The following is a 17,659-nucleotide window of genomic DNA, read 5'->3' as shown; positions in this document are numbered from 1 at the left end:
GGAGCCTTTCGCAGCCGTACGACTGGCAAAGCGGAGGGACCCTTCGAGAGGAAGGCTAGAGCGGCCCACAGCCCCGGAGGAGGTCAGGAGCAGAGAGCGGCCATTCTCGGCCCGGGGGCGGGTCTTGGTTTGTGTTAGCGGAAGCGTAGACACGTCACTTCCTGCCTGGCGCCCAGGCGAAGGGAGCGCGTGGCCATGGCGAGGAAGAGCGGAGGCGGCGGGGCCCACCGGGCCGGGGCCCTGAAGCAGCAGAACAAACCGCACAAGAGCGGGAGGCACAGCGGGAGCAGCGCGAAGAAGCAGGGCGGTGAGGAGGCCCGTCTGTACATGTATACGCAGTCCTGTCCTGCGTGAAGTCGATGGCATCCTTCAGCTCAGGCATAGGCAAACTCGGCCCGCCAGATGATTCGAGACTACAATTCCCACCATCCCTCACCACTGGTCCTGTTAGCTAGGGATGATGGGAGTTGTAGTCCCAAAACATCTAAAGGGCCGAGTTTGCTTATTCCTGCTTCAGCTGGTCCCTCGGGGGGGGGGGGCTCTTCCGAGACAGGCAGAGCCTGGATGCTGCCGATGGCTGTGCCAGAGAACTTTAGCGGCGAGACCCCCTTTTACCACATGTACGCCCTCTTGAAACCACTCCGATCAGCGGAATTGGCAGGATTACAGGTGCCACATAGCGCTTCTTTCTGCAGCTGTAAGAAATTGATCTTCCCCTGTGGCAGCGCCTGAGCTTTGGAACTCCCCGCCTATTGATACCGGGCAGGCGCCTTCACTGCACTCTTTTCAGCACCTGCTAAAAACATTTTTGCTTAAATACCCAGTTATCTAGAACGCTGGTGTGTTTTTAGTTTATAGCTTTTTTAAATTGTTTTTGGAACGTTTTGATTGTTTTTACAGAAAAAAATTCTCGCTTTATTCATATTGTAAACTGCTTTGAGGTTTTATTCAATCAAGCGATATATCAATTTGATTAAATAAATAAATAAATAGACCAAATCAAATGATTGGTGGGCAATGAGTCATAAGGATAAGCTTGGCTCAGCAGCGTGGGTGCATATGCTCAAGAGCAGTATTTAAACAGTTCCCCTAACTCCATGTCTTCCTCTGAATTCTGTTATGTATAGCGTAGCACCGTACGCATTGAGAGCTTTTTCTCTTCTCTCTCCGCCCTTTCCTTAGGCCGGGTCCCTGCTAAGACACTCAGCCAGCAGCGGCACCGCAATTTGGCCAAATTGGACCGCAAGCATCGGGCCTGGCAGCTCCGCCGGCAGTGCAGGGAGATGGTGAGTCAGTGAGAAGCTGGTGGGGTGGAGGGCAAGCCTCTTCCTGCTTCTACAGGGGAGGGAGAAAAACATAAGAAGGGCATCTGCTGGATCAGGCCAAAGGAGGCCATCTATTCCAGATGCCTATGGGAAACCTGCAAGCAGGATTCAAACAAAAGTGTCCTCTCCTCTCCTGCAGTTTCCAGCAGCTGGCGTTCAGCAGCATTGCTGCCTCTGACGGCAGAGCATAGTCGTTGTGCTTAGTGGCCATCAATAGTCCTCTCCTCCATGAAAGGGCCTATGTTTGCTTTCTCTTGGTCACAGGTGTTGGAAGAAAAGCGGAACTTGGGTCGCAAGGATGGGCCACCCCACTTGGTGGTGGTAGTCCCGCTGCATGCTGGCGTCGCTATCCCAAGAGCCTTGAGCCTGTTTCAGAGCAGTGCAGCTTCTACCGTGTGCCAAACCAAGATGGGGCCACCAGGTTTTGGCCTGCTGTGCCACCAATCCAGACTCCGGTGGCGCTTTGTGGTGGCTGACACAGGTAGGGGCACCTTGGCCTACTGAGACACTGTTGTTGCAACACGCCAGGCTCCACCTTCACCTGCGCCTTTCTTATCACCCAGGGAACCTCCATGCTGTGCTGGACCTGGCCAAGGTTGCAGACACCCTCCTTTTTGTGCTGGATCCTCACGAGGGCTGGGATGCCGCTGGAGACTACTGCCTTTCCTGCATCTTTGCACAGGGCCTCCCCAGCTATGGTGAGAACAGTGTCAAAAGCTGCTGTGCTAGCAGGAGGGGGCTCTTCCTTTACCGAATCCCTACTAGCAGAACAGTGTTTGGATGCCAGGGTTTGAAGTGGGGAGACCAAACTGCATAACTAGGAAGACCATCTGAATTATAGACTGTGTGAGGGAGCCAGGTAACCTCCAGTTAAGACACAGGGGGATTTACTGTTCTTTTTATCCTGATTTACAGACAAAGCGGCTCAAGTTAGAGGCAGGCAGGCAGGCTATGCCAACAGGCATATAAACTAAAAATGCAACATGTAAACTTAGGGAGTGGCAGGAAAAGGGACAGGAAACAGTCCTTCAAGGTCAGAATGAAGTGCTAAGTTACAAGCATTTACATTCAGTTTAGGCAATGCTGATCCTCCCTTGCTGATGTTCTTGTCTGAACAGTGGATTGTGGCTCTTTTCTCTTTGGCCAAAGGGTGGGGCCAGAAGGTTCTTTCCTCTCCCTTGGGGCAAATGACAGTCAGAGCCAAGTGTTATTTCTGGCTGGGAAGGCGGGTGTAAGCTTGCAGCTCATGTTCCTTTGGCTGATGGATGGGGCCGGACTGATCTCCTTGCCATCGTGTTCTTCCTGGGAGGCAGGGGAGGGGGCCCTTGATCCTGTGGCTGGTGGCAGAGGCCAGAGAGAGCTGCCCATCAGGTCTCATATTAAAAGGGATTAAACCAATTCACAAAGAGGGACAGATCTTTCACAGCTGCTGCCTGTGAGAGCTAAATTGAGCAACCATGTTAATTAACAGTCTCCCCCCAAGCCACAGATATTGTACACAAACAGGGCAGGGCTGTCGTGCCTGTTTATCAAGAGACATTTGGCAGGCCTGAATTGGAAATGGGATGGCGGATGAGACAAATTTTCGATCTGATCCACTATGCCTCACCCTGTGTTGTTGAACTTATACCAACTTATGGAAGGGATGGGCAGTGGGCTTCCAGTCAGTGCTGCAAGGCTGCTTATGTTTGTAGAATTGTAGAGTTGGAAAGGACCCCAAGGATTATCAGGTCCAATCCCCTGCAATGCAGGAAACTTTTTGCTGAATGTGGGGCTTGAACCCCCAACCCTGAGATGAAGGTACCTGAGACTCTTCATCTCAGGGATACCTTGCTGGCATCTAGAGGATTTGGTCCACGCTGCCTTGGGGGGTCCCCTGAGCTTCACAGCTGCCTGTAAGCAGACATTAAAGCCTACCCAGCCGTTGATGCTTCTCTCCCGTTTGTCACCTGCAGGCCTTGCTGTTCAAGGTCTTTCTGACCAACCGCTAAAGAAGCAGATTGACTGTCGCAAGAAGCTGAACAAAGCCATCGAGAAGAGGTTCCCTGAAGACAGGCTCTTCCCCCTCGACACAGAGCAGGAGTCCGCCCTGCTGCTGCAGCACCTGGCCAGCCAGAAGCAGCGGCACCTGGCCTTCCGAGACCGCCGGGCTCACCTGCTGGCCACTGCCGCCACTTTCGTGCCCAGCACAGACAGCGCCTTGGTGGGGACCCTGAAGGTGTCTGGCTACGTCAGGGGACGGAGCCTGAACGTGAACAGCTTGGTGCATATTGTGGGACACGGGGACTTCCAGATGAGTCAGGTGGATGCCTCCCCAGAGCCCTTTGCTCTAAACTCCAGAACTGCAAAAATAAACCCAAGGAGCATGGGGGACCAGGTAGGTTCTTTTGCCTGGCTGGTAGGGGGGGGGGCAGGAACTGGAAGGTAGGAGGAGGCAGCAAATGCTTGTGGGGGTGGGGGAGAAAGCATCTCCTTTGCCCCCAGGTGGCCATGCTTGAACTTCTCTCCCCGGTTTCTAGGATGACCTTGTCAGGAGAGAAGAGGAGATGGAGGAAGACGTGAAGGTGCTCAGCAAGGCTGATGCCAGCAAGCAAGAGTCTCTGCAGTCAGAAGTGACCCCTGACCCCATGGATGGAGAGCAGACCTGGCCCACCGAGGAGGAGCTGAAAGAGGCTGAGGGTCAGTCTGAGCCTTGTCCATCCTACCTGCCTCTTCCTTTAGACCAGCTGTCTTGAAGGATGTCGCTTTGCACGTGGGCCGGGCTGAGGCTCTCCTTCTCTTTCAGGCTCATTATGGTCTGGGTTGGGCTTCAAACGCTGCTTCCCTGTTAAGTTATATATTTCATTAACATTATACAGTGGTGCCTCGCAAGACGAAATTAATTCGTTCCGCAATTCTCTTCGTCTTGCGGGTTTTTCGTCTTGCGATGCACGGTTTCCCATAGGAATGCATTGAAAATCAATTAATGCGTTCCTAGGGAAACCACCTTCAGGCCAGGTCCGGGGACAGTCTGTCCCCGGACCTCTTCTGAAGGCTGGGGGGGGGGGACAAGGGCTTTTCTTCCCACCCCCAGCATTTTAAAAAACCCTGGGACAGCGGAGGACTTCTCCGCTGTGCGGGGCGATCTTAAAATGCTGGCGGGCGGCATTTTAAAATCGCTCCGGACAGCGGAGGACTTCTCCGCTGTCCGGGGCGATTTAAAAGCCCCTGGGAAGGCAGGCAGGGGGGACAAAGACTTTCGCCCCCTGCCCGCCTTCAGAAGGTGTCCCTGCCCCCCCGCCCCACTTCGGAACAGCTTTCTGAAGTGGGGCGGCGGGGCCAGGTGTCCCCGCCCCCGCGCCCCACTTCGGAACACCTTTCCAAAGTGGGGCGGCGGGGCCAGGTGTCCCTGCCCCCCCCGCCCCACTTCGGAACAGCTTTCTGAAGTGGGGCGGCGGGGCCAGGTGTCCCCGCCCCCGCGCCCCACTTCGGAACACCTTTCCAAAGTGGGGCGGCGGGGCCAGGTGTCCCTGCCCCCCCGCCCCACTTCGGAACAGCTTTCTGAAGTGGGGCAGCGGGGCCAGGTGTCCCCGCCCCCGCGCCCCACTTCGGAACACCTTTCCGAAGTGGGGCGGCGGGGCCAGGTGGGGCAGCAGGGCGCCCAGGCCTCGCAGATCTCTCCCCCAGCAGCGGCAGCGTTGCCGCTGCTGGCGGAGACTTGCCGGCATGCCGAAGCCTGCGCGCAGCGCGCCCAGGCCTCGCAGATCTCTCCCCCAGCAGCGGCAGCGTTGCCGCTGCTGGCGGAGACTTGCCGGCATGCCCAGGCTTCGCAGATCTCTCCCCCAGCAGCGGCAGCGTTGCCGCTGCTGGCGGAGACTTGCCGGCATGCCGAAGCCTGCGCGCAGCGCGCCCAGGCCTCGCAGATCTCTCCCCCAGCAGCGGCAGCGTTGCCGCTGCTGGCGGAGACTTGCCGGCATGCCGAAGCCTGCGCGCAGCGCGCCCAGGCCTCGCAGATCTCTCCCCCAGCAGCGGCAGCGTTGCCGCTGCTGGCGGAGACTTGCCGGCATGCCCAGGCTTCGCAGATCTCTCCCCCAGCAGCGGCAGCGTTGCCGCTGCTGGCGGAGACTTGCCGGCATGCCCAGGCTTCGCAGATCTCTCCCCCAGCAGCGGCAGCGTTGCCGCTGCTGGCGGAGACTTGCCGGCATGCCGAAGCCTGCGCGCAGCGCGCCCAGGCCTCGCAGATCTCTCCCCCAGCAGCGGCAGCGTTGCCGCTGCTGGCGGAGACTTGCCGGCATGCCCAGGCTTCGCAGATCTCTCCCCCAGCAGCGGCAGCGTTGCCGCTGCTGGCGGAGACTTGCCGGCATGCCGAAGCCTGCGCGCAGCGCGCCCAGGCCTCGCAGATCTCTCCCCCAGCAGCGGCAGCGTTGCCGCTGCTGGCGGAGACTTGCCGGCATGCCCAGGCTTCGCAGATCTCTCCCCCAGCAGCGGCAGCGTTGCCGCTGCTGGCGGAGACTTGCCGGCATGCCGAAGCCTGCGCGCAGCGCGCCCAGGCCTCCCAGATCTCTCCCCCAGCAGCGGCAGCGTTGCCGCTGCTGGCGGAGACTTGCCGGCATGCCCAGGCTTCGCAGATCTCTCCCCCAGCAGCGGCAGCGTTGCCGCTGCTGGCGGAGACTTGCCGGCATGCAGAAGCCTGCGCGCAGCGCGCCCAGGCTTCGCAGATCTCTCCCCCAGCAGCGGCAGCGTTGCCGCTGCTGGTGGAGACTTGCCGGCATGCCGAAGCCTGCGCGCAGCGCGCCCAGGCTTCGCGGATCTCTCTGCCAGCAGCGGCAGCTCTGCCGCTGCTGGCGGAGACTTGCCGGCATGCCGAAGCCTGCGCGCAGCGCGCCCAGGCTTCGCGGATCTCTCCTGCCTTCAAAAGCCGTCCGGGATAGCAGGAAGCGCTTCCCTGCTATGCCGGACTGCTTTTAAAATGCTGGCGCTGGGGAGCAAAGCCTTTTGGCCCCCGCCAGCCTTCCTGGACCTCTTCTGAAGGCCGGAGGGGGGGGGAAAGGCTTTGCTCCCCACCGCTAGCATTTAAAAGAGGTCCCCGGAGATTTCCCTATGGGCTTTCGTCTTGCGAAGCAAGCCCATAGGGGAATTCGTCTTGCGAGGCAAATCGCGGACGAAAAAACCTTTCGTCTAGCGAGTTTTTTGTCTTGCGAGGCATTCGTCTTGCGGGGCACTACTGTACACTGCTTGATTGTAAAAAGAAAAACCCTCAAAGTGATTTTTTTTTTGTAAACCCAATAGAATTATCACTAAGAAAAATCATCAAGAATTATTTGAGACATTCAGAAAGTCTAAATAACAATATACAAAAAACAGATTGCAGCTTGAGCTAGCTTTTTAAATGTCTGGGTAGGTTTATAGTTTTTGGTATAGCAAATCGTTTTATCGCTTTTTAATGGTAGTGTGTAAAAGCACAAGCAGTGTGTTCTTTTAAATAGTTCAGCTTCACTTTCCTGGTGCTGTAAAGCAGCCTTTGCTGTAACTGCTTCAGTTTGGCCAGATGAGGAGCGGTGAGCGCTTTCTCTCTCTCTCTCTCTCTCATGCTGGCTAACTGCGCTTGCACTTCCAGAGTCCCTGGCACAGAGGAAGAAGATGACCAAGAGTGTCCCCAAAGGCACATCTGCCTACCAGGCTGCCTGGATCCTGGACAACAATGACGAATTGGAGAGTGGCAGTGAGGAGGATGATGAGGAGGAAGACAAGGAAGAGAATATGGTGGAAGAGCCCATCTCCCAGGTAATGGGATTGGGGTTAGTGCACAGCAGGAAGGTGTCGCCGGACATCTGGTGGACAAGTGGGGAAGGAGGAGGGCGGGGGAGAATGGGTTCATTGTAGGTATTCTGGACTGTTCAGGAACAGCTGGGTGCAAGAAGCGGGGGACTTGATGTGCAGGAACCCTAAAATGTTGGCTTGGCTTACTAGCTGGACTCTGTGCTTGCTGCCAATTCTGTCAAAGTCTTTTGGCATGTGTTCAAAGGGTGGGGTGGAGAGGCAAAGGGAATCTCTTACTTGATTTGTGTTAGGAAGAAAGTAGGAAACTGCTGGAGAGAGGCTTGAACCTTGGAGCTAGCGGGACCCAGCAGAAGGAGTCATCTCCTGCTTGGCATCCTCTCTTGAGAGCCAGGAACATGTTTTGGTGGTGAGATAGATTAGTGGACCCCTGCTGATGGTGGAATGAAGAGCGGCATTGTGGGTGCATAGCACTGAGAGGTCAGAATTCGGGGAGGGGGATAGGAAGCCGCCATATGCAGAGTCAGACCATTGCTCGATATTGCTCGATATTGTCTGCTCTGACTGGCAGAGCTCTCCTAGCCCTACCTGGACATGCCATCAGGAATTGAATGTGGGACCTGTTGCTTGCAAGGCAGATCGTCTTCCACTCAGCTGTGGATCTTCTGTGATCCATAAAGAAGAACATGGTTATAAGAGCATAGCAAAGAGAGATGGCAAGCCATGAGTGTCTGTCTTGACTGCCAGCCTAGTATTTTATTTTATTTTTCATTTCGTGTCATTCTTCAAGTAGTAGTATACCAATTACGTAGACATGGTGCCTTTTTCCTTTAAAAGGTTTCTTTCTTCAAACACTTTCTCTCTTGTCTCTCACAACCCCATGTGGGTTGCTTTTTCGTATGCTAGGATGGGAGTGGCAGTGAAGAGGAGGAGGAGGAGGATGAAGAGGCCACAGAGGAAGAGGAGGGTCCAGACATGACCCTCCTGGACGATGAGAAGATGGAGGACAACGAGGCAATTCTGGAGAAGTACAGGCAGGAGCGGCAGGAGGAGATGTTTCCAGATGAGGTGGACACACCACGAGATGTGGCGGCCCGGATCCGGTAAGAGCCTCATACATGCAGGGTGAAAAGGTAGGAGTGCCTGCAATGGGATAGCGAGGTCTGCCCTGGTTTGCTACATTTATCACGGCCAGTTGCCAAAGCGAGGCTGAGTCTTGATGCCCAGGTTCATGTTCGGCTGGGCTTTGGGAACAGAGGAGCCTTGCAGCTCCTCCTGAAGCTGGTTCACAGGCAGCTCCTCTGCTGAGTGTGGGAAAGGCAAAGGCAGGAGGCTGGGTCTCTTGGAGCGCTGACTCCCTCTGGTTGTCTCCAGGTTCCAAAAGTACAGAGGACTAAAAAGTTTCCGGACCTCTCCATGGGACCCCAAAGAGAACCTGCCCAGCGACTATGCCCGGATCTTCCAGTTCCAGGATTTCTCACGGACGAGGAAACACGTCTTCCGGCAGCTGGAGGAGGAGAGCAGTGGAGCTGAGGTAGACCTTTCCTCCAGGCTCCAGATCTGGTCTGGTTCTGCCAGACACCCTGAAGGCTCCTTGGTCCCATCGGTCCTGTTAAAAAATTGCAGAGCTGGAGGGCAGAAGTGTGGGAGACAGCCTGACTGTGGGCATGGGATCATTTGCACCCAGCTTCCCCTGAAGCAAGCTCAGGGCAAAACCGGAGCGAGCCAAAAGCGCCTGCAGGGGCAAGAGCTCCATGTGGCTTGAGCTAGTCCATGCCATGGTGGAGGGCAAAAGCCATATCAGCTGGGGTTGCCTGTGGCCTGCGATTCCTTGGTTGTGTAGAACCTGCAACAACTCAGCACAGAACTGAGAAGCTTGAGCACCTTGTGGGCTTTCCTTCAAACATGAGAGCAAGTTTGCAAAGAGAAGCTGGAAAGTGCAAGGCGCCTGGTCTTCTGAAATCTTGGAAGCCAGAGATGGGCCTAAATAAAGTTTCCTCTGGGCAGGGGCATAGCCTCAGGCCCCCTTCCTTGCTCCTGGCTCCCCTCCAGGACAGTCCAGAGCAGCCTCCCCCATCTGATGCCTGCCAGGTGTTTTGGACTGCAATTCCCTTTAGCCCTAGCCTCATGCAGAAGCTGATGGGGTCTGATAGCAGCCATGGTGCAAAACCTCGGGGGGGGGGGCATCAGGTTGAAGAAGGCTAGTCCACAATAATGGGCTAGGTTTTTTTTACTATTGCTTTTATTGAAATGATTTCATGGATAACAAAGGTACATAAAAGGGCGTGTTTCTTTTTTTAGTTCATAAACTCCTATCTGCAGGTCTGTTACATTTGCTGTGAGATAGTTCTATCATAGACATTGTGAGTGGGGGAGAAAGGTAAGGAGAGAGAGAGGGGTGGGAGAAGGAAGGGGGTAATGATTTTTCCGTCTTTTGCATGGTGCATGCGTTGGGTCTTGTGTCCGCGTCACGTGGATAGGTTCTTCATCTATTCAGTTGTTAGTTTTTGTTGGCGGTGAGAGAAATTGGGGAGCCCAGAGCATGGTTGGATGCATTCAGCTGCTTGCAGTGAGTTTTGCTTGTGTGTGAGTGGGGGTGGGGTTGCTGGATCAAATTACCGTATTTTTCACTCCATAAGATGCACCGTTGACCATAAGACGCACCTAGTTTTTAGAGGGGGAATGCAAGGAAAAAAAATTCTTTAAAGGGAGCGCTGAGCAGAGCATGTATGCATCCCAGGCGCAACGTGTGCGCGGCGCTTGTAGGCTTTTCCCCCAGGAGGGAGAAGGGCAGCCTGTCACTGACGGGTTGCCCTTCTCCCTCCTCAGGGAAAAGCCCCCAAGAGCTGCACACACGCTCAGCACGGCTCTTTAAAGGGAGCGCAGCTCTTGGGGGCTTTTCTGGGAGGTGGGGGAAGGGACTGAGGAGCTAAGCCAGAAGCTAGAACAGCAAGAGGGAGCGCTGTGCAGCAATCCCTCTTGCTGTTCTGGCTTCTGGGATAGCTGCGCACACTGCATTCGCTCCGTAAGACGCACACACATTTCCCCTTACTTTTTAGGAGGGGAAAAGTGCGTCTTATAGAGCGAAAAAAACGGTAGCCATATCAATTTGTATGCTGTCCGGGGTGTGTGTGGGTTATGTTGTTGTCTTGTAATAAAGGGGAGCTACACTGGGTGAAGGCATCTTGTTTGTCCCCCTGCTAACTTCAGTTTGCTGAGTATTGGGCTAGTTCAGGGGTCTGCAACCCGCAGCTCCAGAGCCGCATGTGGCTCTTTTACACCTTTGCCGCGGCTCCGGGGCGGATACTAGCAAGGGGAGGAGGCGCATTGTGCGCCCCGACACTCCCCACTGTGGCGGGCACTGTACTGGCTGTGACGTCGCATGGGGGCAGTGCGTGCGTTAGTCACGCACCGTCCCGACGTCACCTTCCCGCCCGCTGTCAGATCGCGGCTCCGGAGATATATTTGTTTTAAATGTCGCAATGGTTTTGCGGCTCCCAGGTTTTTTTCCCTTCGGAAACGGGTCCAAGTGGCTCTTTTTGTCTTAAAGGTTGCAGACCCCTGGGCTAGTTGAACCAATGGTTCGATTCTGTATAAGGCATTAGGGTGTGTTCATAACCTCAGCTGGATAATCAGTGTAGGCTTTGGAACTTGGAGCTTCATTTGGCCACAGGTAGGTAGTTGTGTTGGTCTGCCGTAGTTGAAACAAAATAAAAAAATTCCGTCCAGTAGCACCTTAGAGCAGTGTTTCCCAACCTTTTTTGGGCAAAGGCACACTTGTTTCATGAAAAAAATCTCGAGGCACACCACCATTACAGCCCCGTGACGTCAGCGCGCAGCGTCACGCCGGGAGGGACATGAATTGCTAGCAAATTACATAATCACCTCCTTGAGGGCTGGCTCATCTTCTCCGAAGGCAGAACCCCATTAATTAACAGCACAGACTCACACCATAGCCAAGACGAGGGGGGAAATCCTCAGTCATGCACAGTCATGCACATGTGGGGGCTAAATGAGGACGAAGACCGGGCAGAGAGCAGGGTTCAAATCACCCCACCTGGCCAGGACAATCCCTGGGTGCTCCCTTGGGCCACTCACCTGACCCACCTCGCAGGGCTGTTGTTGCGAGGATAACACGGGGAGAACCACGCGCGCCCCCGGGAGCTCCTTGGAGGAGAAAGCGGGCGATGAATGCAATGCACGAAATATATGAGAGGCGACCAGGTTTTGCAGGTGAGGGGCCCCCGCCAGCCTCCGCTTCCAACACCCGGCGCAACGACGCCGAAGTTTCCCCCCGGGCTCGGCTCGGAGAGCAGCGCTGCTCCCCCCGGCTCCCCTTCGCCCTCCCGGCTCTCTCTGCCGCCCACTGGGGACCCCCCTCACCTGCCAAGTCCGGAGCGCCGGTGGAAGTTGCATGCATGCATGCAGGGTGCCGCGTTGCCATTGCATTGCACTGCACTCCATGCAACGCCTGCACGCATGCATTGCCTTGCACGCCCGCCAAGGGGTCTCCCCGCGGTCCGATGCGTCCCCTCCGGCGCGGATGCAGCATTGCAAAAATAAAAAACCCCCGACGCAGCCCTACCTGGGGGGCAGCCGCCGCTCCGCCTCCGCGGGGATTCCCGGGCTCCATCCTGCCGCCCGATCTCCGCGGGGGCGCAGGCAGGCTGCGCGGGGTCTGCGCGGAAGAGCCCCTGCCCGCCCGGCCGCCGCCGCTGCGCTCATTCCATGGCCGGGAGAAGAGCGCTTCAAACAAAACGCCCGGCCCGCCAGGCCACGCTGGGAAACGTAGTTTGCGCACCCCGCGCGGGCGCGGAGCCCAAGGGCGAGGGGACTACGGATCCCGGCAGCCCCCGCGCCGGGGATGGAGGGGGAGAGGCCGGGTGCAGGGATGGAGGGACGGGTGGGCGAGCGAGTGAGTGAGTGGCAGCCGCCAAGCCTTGGCCGAGAGCCAGGAAGGGCCTCCCCGGAGGAGGAGGAGGGAGGCGCAGAGCGGGAGGGAGGGAGGGAACCCCAGGGGTCATCTAGTGACGGCGCCCCAATCGAAAATTTGACTTAAAAAAAAAAAACTTTCGAATTTTTTAATTTTTCCCGCGGCACACCAGGCAACATCTCGCGGCACACTAGTGTGCCGCGGAACAGTGGTTGGGAAACACTGCCTTAGAGACCACCGAAGTTTGTTATTGGTATGAGCTTTCGTGTGCATGCACACTTCTTCATTTGGTAGCCCTTGATGTGCGACCTCAGCTTATTATTGAGATTTCTCAGTTTGGGTGAAACTGCATCAGGTGAAACTGCACCAGAGCTTGCAAACTAGGCCCAGGGTGGCAAGCCCATGGCCCCTGATGCTGCTGGGCTTGTAGCTCCTGTCAGCCGCAGCTAGTAGGCAGGGTGAATGGGAGCTGTTGGCCAGCCACAGTTGGAGGGCCTTAGGCTGCCCACCCCTGCTTTAGAGAAAGCGGGGGTGGTGGGGCCTTGCCCATCCTCATCCATTGCTTGGGGTTTCACATGCAATGAGTCTGTGCACATTTAAACCAGCTCTTGGCATTTGGTTGTCTGGGGCAGCCTTTGCCAATCTGGTGCTCTTCAAATGCTTTGAAGGACAGCTCACATCAGCATCGTATGGCCATCTTGGTTGACCAGCTTGGTAAAGGCTGGTGTTTCCAAATTCCTTACAGTCCTTTTCTGGTCTCCAGTACCTGTTTGCTGATGGGCAGAGTTTCTGCTCCTTCCTGCTTTCTGAACCCACCACTTCCTACTTTGCTCCAGGCGCTGCCAGGTTCGCTCTTTCACCCTCTGTCTTCCCTTTCCGCAGGTCGGCTGTTATGTCACGCTGCACATCTGCAGTGTCCCCGTCTCGGTCATGGAGAGTTTCCGGCAGCAGGTGCCTCTGTTGCTCTTCACGCTGCTTCCTTACGAACAAAAGGTGAATGGGGAGGGGAGCAATTGGGGGTTCTGGCCACACCCAGCTGTGCTGTGCCCCCCTCACTTAAGCCGACGGCCTTTCATCACAATGTCTGAACCTGTCTAACGTTGGAAGGGCAACCAAAATGATCAAGGGGAAAGGTTGCAGCATCTGAGGAAAAGGCAAGTAAGAAGAGACATGATAGAAGCTTGTTAAATTTAGCATCACATGGAGAAAGTAGATAAAGAAAAGTTTCTCCCCCTCAACACAAGTACTTGTGAACATCCAAATGAAGCAGAATGTAAATGTAAATGAAGCAGAATGTAAGATTTAGGACAGATGAAATAAAGTCCTTCTTCACGAAGCGCATAGTTAAACTATGGAACTCCCTCCCACAGTGATTGGCTGCTAACCTGGATGGCTTTAAAAGAAGATTAGACAAATTAATGAAGCAGAGGGTTATCAATGGCTACCAGCCACAATGGGTCTGCTCTGCCTCCCCAGTTGGAGGCAGCAGTGCTTCTGAATACTAGTTTCTGAAAGCCACAGGAGGGGAAAGTGCTCTTGTCTTGCTTGCAGGTTTCCCAGGGCCGTGTGGCCGCTGTGAGAACAGAATGCTGGACCAGATGGGCCCCCTTTGGCCTGATCCTGCAGCCAGGATCTTGTTCTGTTCTTATGACACCTGACAAGCATTTGGTGATCAGAGGCTTCTCTTGGGTGTGAGTTTGGGCTATTCCTAAGGCTCCCTCTTTTCCTCCCCTTTTCTTCTCCGCGCTCTCTGCAGATGTCTGTGCTCAACCTCCTGGTCAGACGCCAGCCGGGTGACAGCGAGCCCGTCCGGTCTAAGGAGGAGGTGATTGTCCATTGCGGCTTCCGCCGCTTCCGAGCCTCCCCGCTCTACTCCCAGCACAGTTCAGGTGAATGAGCATTTCCCCCCTCCCGTGCCCCAGGCTTCCTGTTTGGGCCCCTGCAGTTGGTTCTGTGAGTGTGTGTGTCCAGAGAAGTCTTGGTGAAAGTCCTATGCTGAACATGTGGAACAGGGTAGTGGGTCTTCAGATGCCCCAGCCCTGTGTTGTGCCGTCGTTGAATACTTTGGGTGGTCTGGAATGTATAGTGCAAATGCATCTCACATGAGGCTTCTGTACACAAAATTGCACATAGCCAAAAGCTGCTGGCTGGCAATGGGGGGAACTCCATGTGGAGGACTTCCCTGTGTCTCCACTTGTCAGGTGACTAAATGCTGCTCCCTTGGCTTCAGAAGGGAGCAAAGAGGCAGGCAGCAAAGAGGCAGCAGCTGCTGCAGATCCATTCCAGCCTTTATCTTCTGCTTGCACCTCCATCTGTCTGCTGAGCAGAGAAAAATATTTCTTCTTCCCCTGCCTGCCTCCCTCCTTTGTTCTGTCCTAGTCTCTCTCCTTCCTCCACTGCAGCTGTTGCCTGGAAGGGTGCCACCAGAATGCATGTAATTCAATTTTTACAAGTAAGGGGTGGGTGTGAGGTGCAATTGCACTACATTGTTTGCCTGGACAAAGAAGTGTGTTTGTGTGTGTCTGATGTTTGCATGGTTGGAATACTATATAGCCTGCTAGCCAATGATAAGTCAAAGGTAAGGCTCACTTCTGTTGCTCCACCTACCACTGGAAGGTAGACCAGGTGGACCTTCTGGCTGGGATGCAGAAGGCCCCTGCTACCTTTCTAGCTGCATCATCCTGGGCTTCAGTGCTGCCTGGGACATCACACAGCTACTTGCCCTGAGCCAGACAGACGCACTTGCTTGACCGGTCTGAGTGCCAGGCAGCTCCTTCCTGATGCTCCCAGGAAAAGGGGAGCAAGGTGAGGCTGGTCCTTCAGTGGCAGAGGCTGCAGCCACAGCTTTCCATTCTGTCCCTGGGAGCTTTCCTGGACAGAGCTCTGTAGCCTTGTAATTCCACAAAGGGGCTGATGATTGGTGAAAGAGAGCTTCCTGCGGCTCCAGGGCAGGGGCTGACGGTGTGCTTTCCTTCCCTCAGCGGACAAGCACAAGCTGGAGCAGTTTCTGCGGGCAGACACCGCCACGGTTGCCACCATCTACGGCCCCATCACTTTCCCACCTGCTTCTGTGCTGCTGTTCAGACAGAAAAGCAATGGTGAGTTTGGCATTAGGGGGAGGGCCTTTGGGGCAGGTGGGTTGTCAGCCCTGGGCCTTCTCCTGCTGCTCCCTCAGTTCCTGCCCATGAGCAGCAGCCTGTTCCAGTCTGCTGCCCTCCCAATGCTTTGGACTGCAGTTGTGCTGACTGGGGCTGATGGGAGGCGTAGTCTGAAGCAGCCAGCAGGTGATGGACTGGGGAAGGTTGTCTACAGCAGTGGTGTCCAAAGTGGGCAGTATCGCCTCGGGGTGGGATTACCTGGGGGGCACTGAGAGGCAGAGCGGGGGCAGCAGAGGTGTCCCAAGACTTTGAAAAGCTGGTATCAATTCATCAATTCCCTTGGTTTTGTTGAATTCATTGAACCAAATAGTTTGAATTGGTTTTTTGAATAAATGTGTTTTGAATTTTATTGTGTTACTGTCTTCCTTACTAGTTCATGCAGTAATGATTTTTGTAGCTTTGGGGACACTGGGGGGTGGGTTTATGGAACAAATGGGCAGTGGCCCTGAAAAAGTTTAGGAACTGCTGTTTTGACAGCAACTTGGAATCTACTTGGCTCGTTGAGAACAGCTGTCTGTTTGAACTACCCTGTCTTATTTACTGGTGGCACTGCTGCAGTTTTTAAATATTTGTGTTGGTGCTGTTGAATGGTCACTGTGATGTGTGGGTGGGTGTTCCTTTTCCTTTCCTTTTTTTAGCATGGGTAGCAGAAAAGGATTGACGACTCTGGCTTTGAGCCAAGAGCATTTCCAGCCCCTCGCCATAGATGCCAGCTGGTTACTATTGATATCTTTTCCCACTTGAAAAGTGGTGCAATGCTACTACTGTTTTGTTGGCTGGGTGAAGCCTGCATTTATTGCACAGGCTGTGGTGAGCTGGCTCCTAGAACTGAGCGCTGTTGCCCATCCAGCAGCCCGCTTGATAATTGCGTTTCTCTGCAGGAGCTCACAGCCTCCTGGCCACAGGCTCCCTGCTCAGTGTCGACCCTGACCGGCTGGTGATCAAGCGAGTGGTGCTCAGTGGCCACCCATTCAAGATCCTCAGCAAGATGGCAGTTGTGCGCTACATGTTCTTCAACAGAGGTATGGTGGGACCCAGAGGGAAGAGTGTCTGGCAGAGCTGCTGCTTGTTAGGGAGGAGCTGGGGAAATGCCCTAGACTTGGGTCTGCAAGGCAGCACAGGCCTTGCCTGTCCACATGCTGCCAGTCTGGTGGGTTTGTCTATGGGATGGCAAGCTAGCTGCTGTGGAATAACCCAGACTCAGATCTTCGGGGAAGGCTCTTTTCTCAGTGGCTGCTCTGAGTCTCTGGAGGGCCCTAGGGAAGCTAGACTGGCTCCCTTTCTTGTCCTTCTGCTGGCAAGTGAAGACTGTTTTAGTCCAACAGGTCTTAGGGAACTGGCTGCTTTTTAAGGAAAGAGCTCATAATAGTGCCGTGCTGTTTTTATTATCTGTATCTTAATAGATTTGTTTTATATAGTTTCAATTCTAATAAAGCTCAATTGCTTTTTAGCTTTTTGTGTTTTACCTGTGTTGTTTTGTGTCAGCTGCCTCGAGTCCCAGGGAAAAGGTGGGATGTAAATAAATATAATAATCGACACTCATTTCCCCCTGGGAATGCAGTGCCTGAATATTGAGCCAGAGGGAGGTTCTGCTAGTTCAGTGCTATCCTATGGACACCTTCCACCCCACTGTATTCCAGAGCACCCTGTGAATGAAAGCAAGGCCTGGGGAATTTCATTTTGGAATGTGCACCAGTGGGCAGCAGCTGAGTTCCACCTACTCTTTGTTTTCTCTCATATCCTACAGAGGATGTATTGTGGTTCAAGCCAGTGGAGCTCCGGACCAAGTGGGGGCGCCGGGGGCACATCAAGGAGCCTCTGGGTAAGTATGCGGGCCCAGCTCTTGAAGGGGATGGGGGCGCTTAGCTTATGAGCATGCCAGCAGATCTCTCTTTCTGAACTGTGTTTTAAACTGCTGCCTCCCCCTCTCTTCTCTGCTGGCAGGTACCCATGGCCACATGAAATGTCAGTTTGATGGGCAGTTGAAGTCCCAGGACACAGTGCTGATGACCCTCTACAAGCGGGTCTTTCCCAGATGGACATATGATCCCCACGTGCCAGAGCCACCACGGGAGAGTTTGAGCAGCCTCCTGCCTGGCCTGGAGGAAGAGGAAATGGATTAGCAGCTGCAGGGGACCTAGTTTGTCTAACTTTGCACTTCGCCTATGTTCATTTGTATCCTATTTATTTTTGGAGGAAAATACTATTTCCAAGACAAGCCTTGGCCTCTGAATTGTTTATTTACGTGTGTCTTTAGTGGCCCAGCAGTCTTGGTCAGTATGACTGTAATGGTTCTAGGGGTTGCTCGTGCGTAAATCGGCGCCACACCTGGCTGGGATGCCTGAGTGAACCCTTTCTGTCCGGACAGCCACTCGCCCATGGCTGTCTCAATCGCTGGCAGAATCCGTCAGTGGGCGTTTCTTGAACTTCTTCCAGCAAAGAAGTTCTTTGACGCCTAGTCTCCGCCTACTCTCCCTCTGCGGAAG

General features: G+C 54.7%; 1 protein-coding gene across 1 annotated transcript; it reads left to right on the top strand.

Moving 5' to 3' along the window:
- Positions 1 to 147: 147 nt before the first annotated feature.
- On the top strand, positions 148 to 17,391 carry TSR1 (TSR1 ribosome maturation factor). Its single transcript, XM_081202985.1, has 15 exons — positions 148 to 307; positions 1,183 to 1,286; positions 1,590 to 1,806; positions 1,889 to 2,023; positions 3,281 to 3,702; positions 3,845 to 4,004; positions 6,922 to 7,088; positions 7,989 to 8,185; positions 8,457 to 8,616; positions 12,898 to 13,008; positions 13,772 to 13,904; positions 14,997 to 15,113; positions 16,055 to 16,195; positions 16,921 to 16,995; positions 17,118 to 17,391. The coding sequence occupies exons 1-15, from the start codon at positions 196 to 198 to the stop codon at positions 17,294 to 17,296; spliced, it is 2,430 nt and encodes an 809-aa protein (XP_081059111.1). The 5' UTR covers positions 148 to 195; the 3' UTR covers positions 17,297 to 17,391.
- The last annotated feature ends 268 nt before the right edge of the window (positions 17,392 to 17,659 follow it).

This window comes from Podarcis bocagei (genome assembly GCF_964188305.1).
Source record: "Podarcis bocagei genome assembly, chromosome: 7".
NCBI lineage: Eukaryota > Metazoa > Chordata > Lepidosauria > Squamata > Lacertidae > Podarcis > Podarcis bocagei.
The sequence above is the reverse complement of the archived record's forward strand: the minus strand, read 5'-3'. Positions and strand labels throughout refer to the sequence as shown.